The following is a 19,125-nucleotide window of genomic DNA, read 5'->3' as shown; positions in this document are numbered from 1 at the left end:
TTTTTGGCTAATCAAAACAATAACCAAATGATACCAAATGATTGCAAGTGCATAAAAATAATTGTAATCTCTGACTGTCATAAGAAGCATCAATTGCATACACATCCTTTCAAGAAATCTTATTGGGTAACCAATCACCGGTACTAAATGTTCTTAGTCTGAATGTAAGTGTTTAATAACAATGTAATCCATTCTGACTGATGAATGTATGCCACATTGAACCGAAACTTGTTTTTGGATAATTGTGGGATATAAGAATGAATAAATTAAATTAATTAAATTAACTGATGAACTTTATCATTGATACAGCTCCTTTGTTACAAATAGAGAGCTCAGCTCTCATTGAAACCCTTTCAAGTTCATAGGACAACTCATGCAGTTTGAATGGATGAATTCAGGCTATCTTTGGTTTATAAATATATGTTTTGGTTCATGAGTATACAGAGAGGGGCGTTTTCGATATGATGTCTAAGTCCGACTTTGGACGCTTTACAAAAAACGTCCAAAATTCAAATAGGAAAGAAGGTCATTTTCAAAAAAGAAATGTCTATCTTTTTAAAAATGAAAATACTGTTTTGAACAAGGTTTTGTGATTTGGACGTTTTGTTTTTTAGTCCATTTTTTTAAAAAAACGTCCAAGTGCAAAACGCACAAAATCAAGCCATTGGGAAGTAGGAGGAGCCAGCATTTTTAATAGACTAGTCCCCCTGACATCCCAGGACAGCAATAGGGCACCCTAGGGGGCACTGCAGTGGACTTCATAAAAAGCTCCCAGGTACACATCTCATCATTGCTCCCTTATCTTGCCTGCTGAGCCCCCCAAATCCCACTACCCCCAACTGTACACCACTACCATAGCCCTTACGGGTGAAGGGGGCACCTATATGTGGGTATAGTGGGTTTCTGGTGAGTTTTGGAGAGCTCACAGTTTCCGCCACAAGTGTAACAGGTAGGGGGAGGTAGAAGCCTGGGTCCACCTATCTGCAGTGCACTGCACCCACCACTAGACTACACCAGGGACCTGCATACTGTTGTAATGGACCTGAGTATAACATCTGAGGCTGGCATGTAATGTTTTTCATCACATTTTTGGGGGGTGGGAGAGGGTTAATGACCACTGGGGGAATAAGGGGAGGTCAACCCTGATTCCCTCCAGTGGTCATCTGGTTATTTAGGGCAACATTTTATGCCTTATTCGTTATAAAAACAGGTTTAGCTCAAAACGTCTTAGTTTTAGTCCTGGACAGTTTTGTTTTGTTCCATTATGGCTGAAAAACGTCTAAGTCTTAGGAACGCCCAGGTCCCACCCTGAACGCGCCCCTGATACGCCCCCTTGAGATATGGATGCACTTCTGCCGGACTTCATAGAAAAATGTCTAAAAATATGTTTTGAAAATACTGATTTGGACGTTTTTGTGAGAAAAACGTCCAAATGCTTCTTTATGCCCCTTTTTAGACATTTTTCTGGTTTGAAAATGAGCCCAAGAGCCAACTGTATACTTCTACATTGTTTGACTCTACATAAGTACATAGGTACAAAAGTATTGCCATACTAGGAAAGACCAAAGGTCCATCAAGCCAAGCATCCTGTTTCCAACAGTGGCCAATCCAGGTCACAAATACCTGGCAAGATCCCCAAAAAAGTACAAAACATTTTATACTGCTTATCCCAGAAATAGTGGATTTTCCCCAAGTCCATTTAATAACGGTCTATGGACTTTTCCTTTAGGAAGCCGTCCAAATCTTTTTAAAACTCCGCTAAGCTATCCGCCTTTACCACATTCTCTGGCAACGAATTCCAGAGTTTAATTACACGTTGAGTGAAGAAAAATTTTCTCTGATTCGTTTTAAATTTACTACATTGTAGCTTCATCGCATGCCCCCTAGTCCTAGTATTTTTGGAAAGCTTAAACAGACACTTCACATCTACCCGTTCAACTCCACTCATTATTTAATAGACCTCTATCATATCTGCCCTCAGTCACCTTTTCTCCAAGCTGAAGAGCCCTAGCCACTTTAGCCTTTCCTCCTCGGGAAGTCGTCCCATCCCCTTTATCATTTTCGTTGTCCTTCTCTGCACCTTTTCTAATTCCACTATATCTTTTTTGAGATGCGGCGACCAGAATTCAACACAATATTTGAAGTGCGGACACACTATGGAGCGATTCAAAGGCATTATAACATCCTCATTTTTGTTTTCCATTCCTTTCCTAATAATACCTAACATTCCATTTGCTTTCTTAGCCACAGCAGCAGCACACTGAGCAGAAGGTTTCAACGTATCATCGATGACACCTAGATCCCTTTCTTGTTCCGTGACTCCTAACGTGGAACCTTGCATGACATAGCTGTAATTCAGGTTCCTCTTTCCCACATGCATCACTTTGCACTTGCTCACATTAAACGTCATCTGCCATTTAGATGCCCAGTCTCCCAGTCTCGTAAGGTCCTCTTGTAATTTTTCACAATCCTCCTGCGATTTAACGACTTTGAATAACTTTGTGTCATCAGCAAATTTAATTACCTCACTAGTTACTCCCATCTCTAGGTCATTTATAAATATGTTAAAAAGCAGCTGTCCCAGCACAGACCCCTGGAGAATCCCACTAACTACCCTTCTCCATTGAGAATACTGAGCATTTAACTCTACTCTCTGTTTTCTATCTTTTAACCAGTTTTTAATCCACAATTGAGCACTACCTCCTATCCCATGACTCTCCAATTTCCTCTGGAGTCTTTCATGAGGTACTTTGTCAAACGCCTTCCGAAAATCCAGATACACAACTTCAACCAGCTCACCTTTATCCACATGTTTGTTCACCCCTTCAAAGAAATGTAGTAGATTGGTGAGGCAAGATTTCCCTTCACTAAATCCATGTTGACTTTGTCTCATTAATCCATGCTTTTGAATATGCTCTGTAATTTTGTTCTTAATAATAGTCTCTACCATTTTGCCCGGCACCGACGTCACACTCACCGGTCTATAATTTCCCGAATCTCCTCTGGAACCTTTTTTAAAAATCTGCGTTACATTGGCCACCCTCCAATCTTCCGGTACCACGCTCGATTTTAAGAATAAATTACATATTACTAACAATAGCTCCGCAAACTCATTTTTCAGTACTCTGGGATGAATACCATTCGGTCCAGGAGATTTGCTACTCTTCAGTTTGTAGAACTGCCCCATTACATCCTCCAGGTTTACAGAGAATTCATTAAGTTTCTCTGACTCGTCAGCTTTGAATACCATTCCTGACACCAGTGTCTCTCCCAAATCTTCCTCGGTGAAGACTGAAACAAAGAATTCATTTAATCTCTCCGCTATGGCTTTGTCTTCCCTGATCACCCCTTTTACTCCTTGGTCATCTAGCGGTCCAACCGATTCTTTTGTTGGCTTCCTGGTTTTAATACACCTAAAAAAAAATTTTACTATGTGTTTTTGCCTCCAACGCAATCTTTTTTTCGAAGTCCCTCTTAGCCTTCCTTATCAGCGCTTTGCATTTGACTTGACATTCCTTATGCCGTTTCTTATTATTTTCAGTCGGTTCCTTCTTCCATTTTCTGAAGGATTTTTTTTTAGCTCTAATAGCTTCCTTCACCTCACTTTTAACCACGCCGGCTGTCGTTTGGTCTTCCATCCTCCTTTTTTAATACGCGGAATATATTTGGCCTGGGCTTCCAGGATGGTGTTTTTGAACAGCATCCACGCCTGATGTAAATTTTTGACCCTCGCAGTCGCTCCTCTAAGTTTTTTTTTCACTGTTCTTCTCATTTTATCATAGTCTCCTTTTTTAAAGTTAAACGCTAACGTATTTGATTTCCTATGTATACTTACTTCAAAGCTAATATCAAATCCGATCATATTATGATCACTGTTATCAAGCATCCCCAGCAGCATTACCTCCCGCACCAGATCATGCGCTCCAGTAAGGACTAGGTCTAGAATTTTTCCTTCTCTCATCAGCTCCTGTGCCAGCTGCTCCATAAAGCTTTCATTGATTTCATCAAGGAATTTTCCCTCCCTAGCGGGCCCCGATGTTACATTTACCCAGTCAATATTGGGGTAATTGAAATCACCCATTATTATTGTGTTGCCCAGTTTGTTTGTGTCCCTAATTTCCTTTAACATTTCTGCATCCGTCTGTTCATCCTGGCCAGGCGGATGGTAGTGCACTCCTATCACTATCCTTTTCCCCTTTACACATGGAATTTCAATCCACCGTGATTCCAAGAAGTGTTTTGTTTCCTGCAGAATTTTCAATCTATTTTATTCAAGGCTCTCGTTAATATACAATGCTACTCCTCCACCAATTCGATCCACCCTATCACTACGATATAATTTGACAGTGTCCCACTGGTTATCCTCCTTCCAACAGGTCTCATTGATGCCTATTATATCTAATTTTTCATTTAGTGCAAAATATTCTAACTCTCCCATCATATTTCTTATTCTCCTGGCATTCGCATATAGACATTTCAAAGTATGTTCGTTGTTCCTATTTACATGATGCTTAGTACTTGACAGTATTAATTTGCAATCTTTTGTCTGATTTTTATTTAAGGACACCTGATCTAATATGGTCTCTTTTGCAACCTCACTATCAGGATACCCTATCTTCCCTGTTTTGGTGATATCTTTGAAAGATACCTTATCCCGAACCATGCGCTTTTGAGCGACTGTCAGCCTTTCCCCCGTTTCTAGTTTAAAAGCCGCTCTATCTCCTTTTTAAATGCCGATGCCAGCAGCCTGGTCCCACCCTGGTTAAGGTGGAGCCCATCCTTTCGGAATAGGCTCCCCCTTCCCCAGAATGTTGCCCAGTTCCTAACAAATCTAAAACCCTCCTCCCTGCACCATCGTCTCATCCACGCATTGAGACGCCGGAGCTCTGCCTGTCTCTTGGGCCCTGCACGTGGAACAGGTAACATTTCAGAAAATGCTGTCCTAGAGGATCTAGATTTGAGCTTTCTACCTAAGAGCCTAAATTTGGCTTCCAGAACCTCTCTCCCACATTTTCCTATGTCATTGGTACCCACATGTACCAGGACAGCTGGCTTCTTCCCGGCACTATCTAAAATCCTATCTAGGTGACGCATGAAGTCCCCCAACTTCGCACCAGGCAGGCAAGTCACCAGGCGATCCTGACGTCCGCCAGCCACCCAGCTATCTACATGCCTAATGATCGAATCACCAACTACAACAGCTGTCCTAACCTTTCCCTCCTGGTCAGCACTTGGACACATATCCTTGGTGCGAGAGGATAGCACATCCCCTGGTGGGCAGGTCCTGGCTACAGGAGTACTTCCTACTTCACCAGGGTGATGCTCTCCTTGTAGGAGACCTCCCTCCTCCAAGGTAGCACAGGGGCTACCAGACTGGAGGTGGGACTTCTGTACAACATCCCTGTAGGTCTCCTCTATGTACCTCTGTCTCCCTCAGCTCCACCAAGTCTGCTACTCTAGCCTCAAAAGAACAAACATGTTCTCTGAGAGCTAGGAGCTCTTTGCATCGGGCACACACATATGACATCTCACCAATTGGGAGATAATCATACATGTGACACTCAATGCAAAAGACTGGATAGCACCCCTCTCGCTGCTGGACTGCTGACTCCAATCTTAGTGTTTTTGAGTTTTTCAATAATTAAAACTTGCAACAGTATGAAGGATATTAGCCTAATATAAAAGTGTCTTTTAGTTTATATAGTATATTGTATGATTTATTTAGTGTTTCCTTCTTAGATGGTAATGAATTGTATTTAAAACTCTGTAAGAGCACTCCTTGCTTGTTACCCTAATTACAATAACTGACTATAAATGAAGAGTTGTCCTAGGGATGGGTGGGTGTTGGAGAGGTGGGTAGAAAGACTAAACTAGATCTTGCAGTGCCTGCTAGATTCTATCTGTTAATGCTGTGGTACAAAGTTTTTAAAACTAAAAGGAAAAGACTATGGAGATTAGTTGATAAAATTTGCTTTTTATATTTTTATTTTGCCTATCACTAACCTACAATTCCTCCTTTAAACCCCAATCTTTAAGTTCCCAAAGCACAAAGCAAAATAGCATTCACTTACCAGAGAAATGTCCTCTTCTCTCGAAACTCTATTCTCCCCTAAAACATCTTTCATAAAAACCTAGCTCTTTTGTTATACAGAACCTAGCATCTGTATTTTTCTTTCAGTTCCTACATAACTCAAAAGTTTAGGACAGTAAATAGGAAAGAAGGGAAGTGTTAGCAATAATCTTCAAAAATAAGAAACCTATTTTAGCTAATATTTGGAAAATTGGCTTTCATTGTTTATTTATTTATTTATTTATTTACCTAGCTCTGGAATGGCAGGGTCCACAGGAGATCAACCATCATGTTCTATTGCAACTCAACAGCAGCAAGTTGATTAAAGTGCTAGACAGCAGGCACACGGTGCTCCGGAGCATTAACCTACAGAACTACCAAAATGTGGATGTGATCCAATCCAACAACAAGGGGTGCAGAGCCTTACTGCTGAAGGTTCCCAAAGAGTATGACCTGGTATATAAATTAATCATCATATATTGCATTGCCTAAAAATGTCATGATGATCTGTAAAATACCTAGATATTTTATTTCTAAGCCAGGTGTTGTATTTTCTTAAAAATGGGGGTAAGGTTATCACTATTAATATGAATCTAAAGGAGACCCAGCCGCTGACACAGGCATTCCTGCACATGCTCAGACTTCCTTGGGCAGAATAGAGCTTGGGGCTCTGAAAGCAGACCACTTCAGCTGGTGAGACTTGGGCATCCTTGTCAGCTATTCCATGGTTGTCTTAAAATATGTTGCGGCTCTCCTATGTGTTCACAGCAGTGCATCTGGTGCCTCAGCAAACAGTTTGGGAACTGCTGATTTAGAGGAATGGACTTCAGATGTTACCCAGTGGATTTCTTATGCTATGGCAACTAGATTAAAACCTGACATCGGAGCCAACTTTTCAAAATTATTTGGGGTGCTAAGCTCAGTGGACACATACAAGGAATATTCTCAATATTGGGGGTGCTCAAGCACCCACAGAGTCGGCTCCTATGTGTTGTCTACATAATCAGTTAAGAAGGGAGAATAGGCTGCAGGGAAGGGCAGAACACACCAAAGAAAAGCCATAGGATTCACTGTTGGGAAAGAGGAAAAACCAGTTGCTGGAAAGTAGGTTGTAGGTTCAGGGATGTTTCCGGACAGCCAGAGGATGGCAGAAAGACAGAATTCATTAGTGCCATAGCCAAGCGTTGCTCTATTAAACTCAGAATAGGCTGACCTCTCTTCCATAACCACCTCCCTAATGTTGTTCATAATCTTGCAACAAATTGGGCAACTCCCTATTCTCATCTCTCATGTACCCATTTCTTAAATTAAGACTCTCCCTATCTGCAAAAAAGTGAATTGTCCAAAGTTTATTTACTGTTGATGATGCAACTAAGGAAAATAGCTTTGGAAATGAGATGACATTTGATGCAGACATTCCTTCTTTTTAGGGTGATTCTATACATATGAAATAATTCACCTGATACATTTTAACACACTTTGGGCCCTGTTTACAAAGGCGCGCTAGAGTTTTTAGTGTGCACTAAAATTAAAGTGTGCTAACTGTGTAGATGCCCACAATATTCCTAAGGGCATCTACATAGTTAGCACATGCTAATTTTTAGTGTGTACCAAAAATGCTAGCGCATCTTTGTAAACAGGGTCCTTTGGCTTTATTGTATTGTATTAGGACACATATTCCACCTTTAACAAAAGCTACAAGACAAATTACAAAAACATTGACTTCACCTCACAAGGAGTCTACATCATATTCACAATAAGAACATAATATAACATAACAGCAAATAAAGACTACCTTCACAATCAATGAAACGTAAACAAATGATTTTTAAGGGCTTTATGAAATAAAAAATATGAGGTAATTTACCAAATATAAACTGGTCAGCAAAAGGAGTGGTGTAATCAGCAGGGCTCTCCCACAAAGGAACAGAAGGACGAGGAATATTAATGAACGAAACCTTTATTCTACAAGGCCCGACACAGAACTGTGTTTTGGCGTAAAGCCTACATCAGGGGTCTGCACTTTGTTCCTGCATCTCTTGCTGAACCCACGACTCTTGGATTTCATTTTTTTAAAGACTATTATCCTGATACCTTTACATTCATCAGTGATTCCCTGTACAGACCCCTGATGTAGGCTTTACACCAAAACACAGTTCTGTGTCGGGTCTTGAAGAATAAAGGTTTCATTCATTAATATTCCTCATCCTTCTGTTCCTTTGTGGGAGAGCCCTGCTGGTTACACTACTCGTTTTGCTGGTTTCTTCTGACATAGTGATACCTGGTCCTCCGCTTTTGCGGTGTCCCCCCAAATATGAACTGGGTCAGTATTCCAAATTTTAGTACTCTGAGCGGTCCTAAAATAATTTCAACTTCGTGTTAATCGACGTGTACTTCTTATAGACGATTATAGACGATGTTTATGGTTTTAGGCCTAGATCAAAATGCAATGATTTTCTTTCATCCCACTAGGTTTTATTTTTCAATGGAGAAGAAGAAAGAAATAGCTTCATTCAAAAGCTCAACAAAATTGAACTGAACCTGAATGTGTCTGAGATGACAGAGCAAGCACTGAAGAAGCAAGCTGTTACAAAAAAACAGAGGAGTCAGATTCTGGAAACCTTCTTCCGGTATTCATTTGCACAGGTATAACATGCTCCAGGTGCCACACATTCAGTTTTATGGATTGGGAGCTCTGGTCAATCTGCCTTGGTATCATCCACACTGGACTACAAGGTTAGGTTGCCTCCTGACAGAACACTTTTGAATGTGAATGCAAAGGGGATTGTCCTTTTGGTAGCCTTGGGTGAAGGCAAATTTGATTTTGGCTTGAGGGGCTCTTTGGAGTTTGGCATGGGGATTTTTATTTATTTTTGTTTTAGAGTTACGTTAATTGTCTTATGTTTTGCTATTAATCTGAGGTCAGTTGAGGAGGGAGTGTATTTTACTGATATGAGTTTTCATAGTTCTTGATGCAGACTGTTTTTCCCCCTATCTGAGAACAGGGTGTGATTCAGTATGTATTGGTGATTTTGTACTGTAGTGTGTAGTTTATTGTGTTAATGTGTTATTCAGTTCTGTAAATTATCTTGGGTCCTGTTTTTTTGTAGAAGGTGGCAGATTAGAAGCACAAAATGAAATGAAACCTAGATTTTGTTGTGATTATGGGTTTCAATTTACAAATTGCAATATTGGTACATAAGTCACAAAACCATAAATCATAAAATAAAACTTAAGTCATGCTCCCCCACCCCGATTGTGAGCCATACTCAGAACAATTGATCGATCTCAACCTCTATGCTGTGCTCAAACTCTACCACAAAGAGCATTCTGACATCAGTTTGCTAGCCAAGTCCATTGGTTTCAATTTTTTTTATGAAAGATGCACAACAATGTAATTATCGATCTTGCTAGCCCTAAGCAACTAAAATTCGTATTGCACTGAGGTGTATCTACTACTACTACTACTCCTCAACATTTCTAAAGCGCTACCAGACTTACGCAGCGCTGTACAGTCAAACATGAAGAGAGACAGTCCCTGCTCAAAAGAGCTTACAATGTAGCCCACTGTCAAAAGTATTCGAGTAGCAGTCACACCATGAAGCAATACAAAGGCATTATAACATTCTCATTTTTGTTTTCCATTCCTTTCCTAATAATTCCTAACATTCTATTTGCATCTTTAGCCACTGCTGCACACTGAGCAGAGGTTTTCAACGTATCATCAATGATGACACCTAGATCCTTTTCCTGGGTAGTGACTCCTATTGTGGAACCTTGCATCACATAGTTATAGTTTGGGTTCCTGTGTCCCACATGTATCACTTTACACTTGCTCGTATTAAGGGGCTCATTTTCCAAAAAGCAGCACAAAGCGGCAGATGGACTTTTTTTTTTGCCAAAACTTCCAAATCGTGATTTTTGAAACCCATTTTTAAGATGTTTTTCTATGCAGTTCATCTGCAGTACATCCAAATCACAAGGAGACGTGTAGGGGGAGTGTTGGGGGCAGAATTTGGGTGTTCCCAAATCTAGGATGTTTTTCTGCCATAATGGAACAAAGCAAAAACGTTTTGGTTTAGACCTGATTCAGTTACAACTAAGTTACAAAAAGGTGTCATAAATGACCAGATGACCACTGGAGGGATTAAGGCATGACCCCCCCTTACCCCCCCAGTGGTCACTGGCCTCCTCTCACACCCCCCCCCCCCCCCCCCCCCCAAAGAAAGAAATGTGAAGGAAACAGTATATAGCAGCCTTTATGACAGCTTCAAATGTTATGGCCAGACCTATTAGAGAAATAAGCAGGTCCCTGGAGTAGCCTAGTGGTCAGTGCAGTGCAGGCCCATTTCCCACTCACACTTCTGATGGAAAGAGCGAGCCCTCCAAAACCTACTGTCCCCTCATACAGATGACACCTGCAGACATAAGGGCTATTGTAGTAGTGTATAGGTGGGTACAGTAGGGGTTGGGTGGTATTCGGAGGACTCCCCAATGTGTACCTGGGACCTTTTATGTGAAGTCCGCTGCAGCACCCCCTAGGGTGCTCCACTGCTCTGCTGGGATGTCTGTGTGGCTAGTCTACTAAGAATGCTGCCCTCCCCCATATATCCTAATGGTTTGTTTTATATAAGAAGAATAGCCATACTGGGTCAGACAAGTGGTCCATATAGCCCAGTATCTTGCTTCAACAGTGACCAATCCAGGTCACAAGTACCTGGCAGAAACCCAAATAGTAGCAGCATTCCATGCTACCTATCCCAGAGCAAGCAGTGGCTTCCGCCATGTCCATCTCAATAGCAGACTATGGACTTTTCCTCCAAAACTAGTCTGGACCACTGTTACCACCTCTTCCAGATCTTAGCTATTCTTTGAGTGAAAAAATATTTCCTACAATTTGTTTTAAAAATATTTTTATGTAATTTTATTGAGTGTCCCCTGGTCTTTGTACTTTTTGAAAGAGTGAAAAATCAATTCACTTTTACCCGTTCTACGCCCTTGGATATATATTTTTTTTTTCAAAAATGTTCACAAAAGAAAATTGCACTGAGCATTAAAGGTAGGGTGCGTGAGCTGGTTGGATGGAGCTGAGGGTAGGCACTGCCCCCCCCCCCCCCCCGCTCCCCCCTTGCTACGCCACTGTTGGGGACATCTTCAGGTCCCCATCCAATCTTTACCCTACAGGCTATAAAGCCTCCCCTCATTTCAGGGATCGCTTTTCTCCTGGGCTCAGCTCCTGTTTCCAATGACCACTGCTGACACAGCACAACTCACACACTTGGTTAATCCAAAACAAAATCCCGTTTATTTCAGCTCCTCCTTTTAACTGAGTTCATAAAGTTCCAATCAAGAAGCACGTGACTCGGTCTTTCTGCTTCTCTTAAATGTTAACTCTTCAAAGGAAAAAAAAACCCCACAAAAAGAAGAGTAGAACTGCAGCTCAGCTCCCCCCCCCCCCCCCCCCCCCCACCCCACCAACTGAAGATGCTTTTACCACAAAACTGAAAAGGTTCTTTAAAGTTCCATGTATTTTTAAAGTTCAATTCTACTTCTCTTTTCAGCAAGGAACCACAGCACCTTGGTACCTTGCCGTAGCAGTGCTCCTCCCTCTGCACAGCAACAAACACTCTGTGGCCACCCATACACACTGCTCTCTTCAAACACAGTTAATGGCCCTTATCTTTTAACAGCTCCAGTGGCATACCAAGGAGGTGGCGGGGGCGGTCCGCCCCGGATGCACGCCGCTGGGGGGGTGCCGCGTGCCTGTCGGATCCGCTCGTTCTGTGCTCCCTCTGCCCCGGAACAGGTTACATGAGCATGGAACGAGCGAAGCCGACAGGCGCGCGGCACCCCCCCCCCCCCAGCAGGTAAAAATGCACCCGAGGGGGGAGAGGTGTCCTTTCGCCGGGGGTGGGGGGGTCGCGCTGCACCCGGGGGGAACGCCACTGAACAGTTCATGTCCATTTGTTCCTCTTGATAAGGTATAGCCGCTTGGGGAGCAGGCAGACTCTCTTCTCATTCCATGTCTTCTCTCTCTTTACCACCCCCTCCTCCGTTTCCTAAAGCCTTTTGGAAGACAGCCCTCCCCCCACCCACTCCTCACAGGTGGCAGGGATTATATATTGATTCTTTACCCAGGGAAATTGGTATTCTGGGCTCCCGCTCCCCCTGCTGGCCACTGGCGTCTCTGATGTCCCCTCACTGCATCTGATGGGCCCCGTTCCCGGGGAAGGAATCCCTACTGGGTTTTGATTCCCCCCCCCTTACTGATGGATTCTGGGAAGGTAGTTCTGGCTCATAAGGCTTCCCTAGAGGCCTAAGGGACCTTTTCCTATTACAAGGCAAAGAGCTCCACAATCAAGGCCCTACAATTGAACAAGCACAATTCCTATAGCAGCCTTATTAACAAGGTGAAGCATTTCTCACACTTCCTAAACTTTGGATGTACAAGGCTCAGAAGTTCTTTAACCAGTGCAATGAAAATTATACTTTTAATGTACCTTATTTGGCAAAGAAGCTGATCTCTATTAAAGCTATACCAACCTGCAAGTTGAAGGCTTAACTGTGCAATAAATGGAGAAAAATATGTCTTACTTGTTAATTTTATTTCCTTTAATCCAACTGGTCTTTGCAGTCCTCCCATAGGGTTCGGCAACCATTTTAGATGCTTATAAACCTCTATCACTGCCTTCTTTTTAATAAGCAGGTGCTTTGTTTTGTCTTCTATGGAGAGCTTCCTCCTGAGAGGGGAGATGACCCTAAAGTCAGGGGATGTTAGAAGAACAAGGACTGGGTCATATTAGCTTCATGATGAGACAGAGCTTGGTTGACAAAACTACAAAACCTTCTTGAGATTTCATTAGTCATTAATTACTAATAATTCCCAGCATACAATAGAAATGCTGCTAAATTGAAACCATGCCATGTTTTAGATGATGAAACTGAGAACACAACAGATTATCAAAATGGGGTATATTAGATACTAGAACAATGGGAAGTGGACCAGGCTCTATAGAGAAAAATCACAAAGATTTCAAATTCTAAATGACACAAATTTTATTGATAGAACACTCGACACAGCACTCACCCCGAGAGCATAATTATCTTTTGCTGCAGTTTTCTCAAGTTCTTTTTTATGACCACTTGTTTTCTCACACTTGCCATTGGATGGTCTCACTTTCCAGAGATAATATAGAAAGACTCCTGAAACAGGCCTTTGGCTGAAACACAGTGTTGTGTCGAGTGTTCTATCAATAAAATTTGTGTCATTTAAAAATTGAAATCTTTGTGATTGGTCCCCGGAGAGCCTGGTCCACTTCTCACTGTTCTTACTGCTTTGTGTCCTTCGTGGAATTTCAGTGCTCCTCCACTTTGGTGGATCTTCTCTGTGTATTAGATACTATTCATGATGTGAAATAGAGGAAAACTGGTTTTACGCTGTACTTGCATGCCAGTCAACTGTACATTTTCCTGTAATTCTGGTACTAACATGTATACTGTTTTTTGTTTTCACTTGAAAAAAATGTTTAATCCTATTCTGGTTTTATTAAGGAGTCTGTCCTCTCTGGGGGGTCCTTTTACTAAGCTGTGGTAAAATGTGGCCTGTGGTAGTGTAGGCGTGTGTTTTTGGTGTGCATCAGGTCATTTTGTACCATGTCTAGGAAAAAGGACACTTTTTTAATGGGCCAGGAAATGGGCTTGTGCTAAAATTAAAATTAGTGCCTCTTTACAACCTGAGCCCTTACCCCCCTTTGATCTAGCAGTAAAGGCTCACATGCTACAGATGCAGTAACCATTCAGTGCATGCCAACTGCCAATTACCGGCAGAAATGCTGCGCACATGAGAAAATAAATAAATAATTTCTACCATCAGAATGAATGCGTGCCAAATCTGAAATTACCACCAGGGGGTGCTAGTTTGGCAGTAGTCTTATTTTGGTGCCCTACTGCAGCTTTGTAAAAAGGCCCCTGGGTTTCACCCTCAGCAATAGAGACCATGCAGCAACTAGGGATGAGTTTCTCTTTGAAATGACATTGGAAATGAAAATGGCATTCCTTTTTTATTATTATTATTATTATTATTATTGCAATTTTAGAAAATAGCACACAAGTTATACACTTGAATAAGCAACTTGGAACCACAAACATATACATATAAGATAAGCGGGAAAAACAATCATTCTTTCTTAGACCTCAATAATTAGAGGGGGAGTGGACACAAGACAAGGAGATCATAAAAAGAAAATATTTGAAGACAAAGCATTAACATAAAAATGAAAACCCTTCCCATTATTTTGAATCATGCTATACCATTCATGTTGGCCCTTTCTCTTGACAGTCTTTTTTATATCTAGGAAAGCTATCAATTGCTCTGGCTGAAAAAAAAAACATATTTTATGCCCAAACACCTTAGCAGACATTTACAGGGGTAAGCTAATACTTCATGCCTCCTAGCTTAAAAGGCTTTCCTTCACTCTTAAGTTAGCCTTGTTCCGGAAATACAACTTACTGCACTGCAGTCCTGCTAAAAAATGATACCAACAACATTTCCCTTTCTGAATCTTCTGTCAAAGATGATTCAAGTGTTGCTGATATATTAATATCCTCAGTTCTTGGACCTTGAACCATGGCCTGTGGCTGAACCCCTGGCAATAATTTTTAAGGCTTTACCAGCAAAAAACAGGAAAAATAGGAGACCACAACAAATCTGAGTAAACTAAAAATCTCCCAATCAAATACATAGAAAGTGTCCAAATTTATTAGCTACTCATCCACAAAATTGTAGACAAAATAATGCAGTAGTATACGACATTCCTTCCATATCACTTCAACATATTCAATTCAAAATTAAACAAGGAGTGGCAGTGGCAATCCTAGGTCGGCTGCCACCCGGGGCAGATCGCCGCTGTGCACCCCCCCCCCCCCCCCGGGTGCAGCAGCATCCATCCCCCCAGGGTGCAGCACGACACCCCCCTCCCTGGCGCATCAAGCCCCCCCCCCCGGAGCAATGACACCCCCCTTCTCAGCGCATCAAGCCCCCCCCCCCCCCCGGGTGCATTCTTGGCTGCTGGAGGGTGCAGAGAGCAGCCGAGCGCCTGGCGGTTCTTCTGGCTCCATCAGCCCCAGAACAGGAAGTAACCTGTTCCGGGGCAGAGGGAGCAGGGAACCAGTGGAGCCGATAGGCGCACGGCTGCTCTCTGCACCCTCCAGCAGCATGCACCCAGGGCGGACTGCCTCCACCGCCACACCCTTGCTACGCCGCTGCCTAGTGGTTAGAGCACCAGTCTTGCAATCCAGAGGTGGCCAGTTCAAATCCCACTGCTGCTCCTTGTGATCTTGGGCAAGTCACTTAATCCTCCATCAGTGGCATTCCTAGGGTGGCTGACACCCGGGGCAGATCGCCAATGCACCCCCCCCCCCCCTGGGTGCAGTGTGACCCCCCCACCCCTGGCGAAAGGACACACCTCCCCCCGGCGAAAGGACACCCCCCCCCCGGGTGCATTTTTACCTGCTGGGGGGGTGCCGCGCGCCTGTCGGCTTCACTCGTTCCATGCTCCCTCTGCCCCGGAACAGGAAGTAACCTGTTCCGGGGCAGAGGGAGCACGGAACGAGCGGAGCAGACAGGCGTGTGGCACACCCCCATCGGCGTGCACCCGGGGCGGACTGCCCCCACCGCCCCGCCCCCCCTTGGTACGCCACTGCCCTCCATTGCCTCAGGTACACACTTAGATTGTGAGCCCCCCTGGGACAGAGAAATATCCAGTGTACCTGAATGTAACTCACCTTGAGCTACTGCTGAAAAAGGTGTGAGCAAAATCTAAATAAATAAATAAAATCAGTTTTTAAAGAGCCTCTGATTTAGATAAATTTATCAGTGTCAACAGAAAATAACTGCTGTACAAAAAAAAACAGGACCCCTTTCAGCGGAAAACACATGGCTTCATCAGGGTCTTAAGCTGTACAGGCAACCAATTTTGCATTTGCTGTGTATGTGGCGAAGATGCTGATAAATTTATGTACATCACAGGCGCTTTAAAAACTGATTTTGAATCTAATAATGTTGAAGTGATGAGTATCTAATAAATTTGGACACTTTCTTTGTATTTGATTGGGAGATTTTTTTTGTCTGCTGAAAATGATTTTTAAGGAACATAATATATCTTATTTAATAGAGGATGTCAATGGCATTCTTATGTCATTTCATGTTGTTAGCAAACAAAAACATGCATATATGCACACTCTTCTGAAAGATCGCAGGTTCTTAAAAAAAAAAAACATGCACTCTTTCCAGAGTGCACACAATTCACTACTGTATTTGTGTGAAACGTTTGCACAAGCATGCACTCGTTCAGAAGAGTGAGCGCTCTTAACATCATTGTTCACATGCTGACATATTTCCCTTCTCTATGGTTGCAGGTACTTGATATTGACCGGTCAGATGCTGGAGACCTCACCGGTGAAACCCCTTGGAAAGTGAGAGAGGCTCTGAAATGTGAGTTGAGCAGAGCTGAGTTCGCGGAATCCCTTGGATTGAAACCCCAGTCTCTGTTCATAGAATCGATGTTCTCTCTCGCCGATGAAGATGGCAATGGATATTTGTCCTTCAGGGAGTTCCTGGCAATCCTGGTGATTTTTATGAAAGGTAAAAAAAATTAGCTTCACCGTGCCAGAACAGCATTTTTGATTAGCGTAGTTCATCAAGAAAAAAAGATTTGAATTCATTACAAGTCACTGCGTATGTTCCCCAAGGTAAATTACTGGTCTAATTACTGGTTCAGCCATTTATCCCATAGTAGTTTCTTATATTTGTGGGTACAATTTGAAAAGACAACTTGATTCTTGGGGGTTAGAGTTGCCACCAAATCAGGGCCCCTGTTTACAAAGCCGCACTAGCAGCTGAAAGTGCGGTACTGCCGACACAGCCCATTCACTTTGACTAGGCTGTGTTGGCAATGCCAGGAGGCGTTTTAAACAGGGAGGACGGGTGACCTATGTTACAGTTGTACTGGAGATATTTACAAAGAAGACTCTTACATCAGAGAGATAGATAGAAAAGCGTTTTGTGGACTACTGTAATGCAACCTATGCCAGTTGTAAAGAAGAGTTAATTAAAAAATTTCAAACAGTTGAAATCTTATTTACAATATGTCATGCTTTGATAGTGCAACCCCTCTGCTAACTAGACTTCACTGGCTACCTAAAAAAGCCAGAGTCATTTCAAGATCTGCACTTTTGTTCATTTACTAATTTATGGAATGGCCCCAAACTACATGCAATTACTCATAGAACTTCCCTTGCGAAACACAGTCTCTGGAGCAAAAGATGATCTCACATGACATTTCCCCAACTGCAGAAAAATAGTTTATAAATCCATTCTATCAACGAACTTCACCTACTTAGGCATGAAATGGTGGAATTCACTACCAAAGTCAATTAAACATCTAAATAATTATCTACAGTTCCACAGATCTTTGAAATCACATCTCTGTAATAAATTCTTGTCAACCCTTGTTTAATTTCTACACATAATGTAAATTCTGTTTACATTAGATTGATTCTTTGATTACTTCAGTTGTATTGTACTTATAACTATAATTGCTTGCACTAACTTACCTCCCTGTTTACTAACCGCGCTAGCAGTTGCTATGCATTAATGCTGACACAGCCCATTCACTTTGAATGGGCTGTGTTGTCATTGCGGCATGGCTTATAAACAGGGAGGTTAATTTGTATGGCGCTTATAATAATAATAATAATTTCTAATGCACTGTTGTTACTATCTCACCTCTCATTGTTATAATGATTGTTCTTTGCTGTACACTGCAATCAACATTTTTCTTCTACTTCCTTGTTATAATCCTCCCGATTTTTCAACTTTTATTTTACTTAGGGGCCCTTTTAAGAAACGGCAGTAAGCCCAACACAGTCTTACTGCTCGCTATAAGGGAAGTACCGCCGAGCTACTGCAGCAGCCCGGCGGTAGTTACCTCCCCCAACACGGGCCAATATCAGTGCTGCAAAAATATTTTAATTTTTGTAGTGCCGGTGTGTACCCGGCAGTAATTGTGCAGTACCACCAGGTTAGCATGGGAGCCCTTACCACCACCTCAATGGGTGGCGGTAAGTGCTCCCTCCCGAAATAGCTTTGCGGTAAGTGCTTCACTTTCCACATGACCATTTCTTGTTTAAAAAACAAAGACCTGCCTTTTACCCGCTACAGTAAAAGGGGGCCTTGACGCACGTCAAAAACATAAACTGATGCCAGCTCAGGTCCCCTTTTGCCGCAGTTTCATAAAAGGACCCCAGAATCCACTGGTACTACTCTGTTCCTCCACTACCATTTTGATTATTTGTTGTAAGCAGTGGTGTAGCCAGTGTGGAGCCACTGGGGCCTGGGCCCCCTTAGATTTGCCCCTGGACCCCCCTGCCAATGACCCTCTCAACCCCCCTCCCACCGCCAACCCGCCATCGCCAACCCGCAGTTGCCAACCCGCCATCGCCTACCTTTGCTGGCGGGGGACCTCAACCCCCGTCAGCCGAGCCGAGGTCCTCTTCTTCCCAATCCCACACAAGGTTTCGTTCTAGTCTGACATCCTGCACGTTGTACATGCAGGATGTCAGACTCACAGAAACAGAACGAAGCCATCTTGCAAGGCTTCATTCTGTTTCTGTGAGTCTGACGTCCTGCACATACAACGTGCAGGACGTCAGACTAGAACGAAGTCTTGCACAGGATTGGGAAGAAGAGGACTTCGGCTCGGCTGGCGGGGGTTGGGGTCCCCCGCCAGCAAAGGTAGGCAATGGCGGGTTGGCGGTGGGAGGGGGGTCAAGAGGGTCGTCGGCAGAGGGGGTCAAAGTTGGTGGGGGGGGGGGTTCGGCAATGGCAGGGGGAGTCAAGGTTGGTGGCGGGGGGGGGGTTCAGCAATGGCGGGGGGGTCGGCAGCACTGGGGGGGGGCTAAAATGTGTCCCATCACCTTGGGCTCTGGACCCCCTCCCACCGAAACCTGGCAATGCCCCTGGTTATAAGCCATTTTGAACTCAAGATTCCTTGGGA

The 19,125-nt window shown here is 43.1% G+C and overlaps 1 protein-coding gene across 1 annotated transcript in view; it reads left to right on the top strand.

The window, feature by feature from the left end:
* The window catches only part of LOC115458066 (dual oxidase 1-like), a 287,347-nt gene that overhangs the window by 211,300 nt on the left and 56,922 nt on the right, over positions 1-19,125 (top strand). The window contains exons 17-19 of the mRNA XM_030187873.1: positions 6,324-6,526; positions 8,543-8,716; positions 16,487-16,712. Coding sequence (XP_030043733.1) covers positions 6,324-6,526; positions 8,543-8,716; positions 16,487-16,712 — 603 coding nt within the window. The remainder of the gene's footprint in view (positions 1-6,323; positions 6,527-8,542; positions 8,717-16,486; positions 16,713-19,125) is intronic.

This window comes from Microcaecilia unicolor, chromosome 1 (assembly GCF_901765095.1).
Source record: "Microcaecilia unicolor chromosome 1, aMicUni1.1, whole genome shotgun sequence".
Taxonomy (NCBI): Eukaryota; Metazoa; Chordata; class Amphibia; order Gymnophiona; family Siphonopidae; genus Microcaecilia; species Microcaecilia unicolor.
The sequence above is the reverse complement of the archived record's forward strand: the minus strand, read 5'-3'. Positions and strand labels throughout refer to the sequence as shown.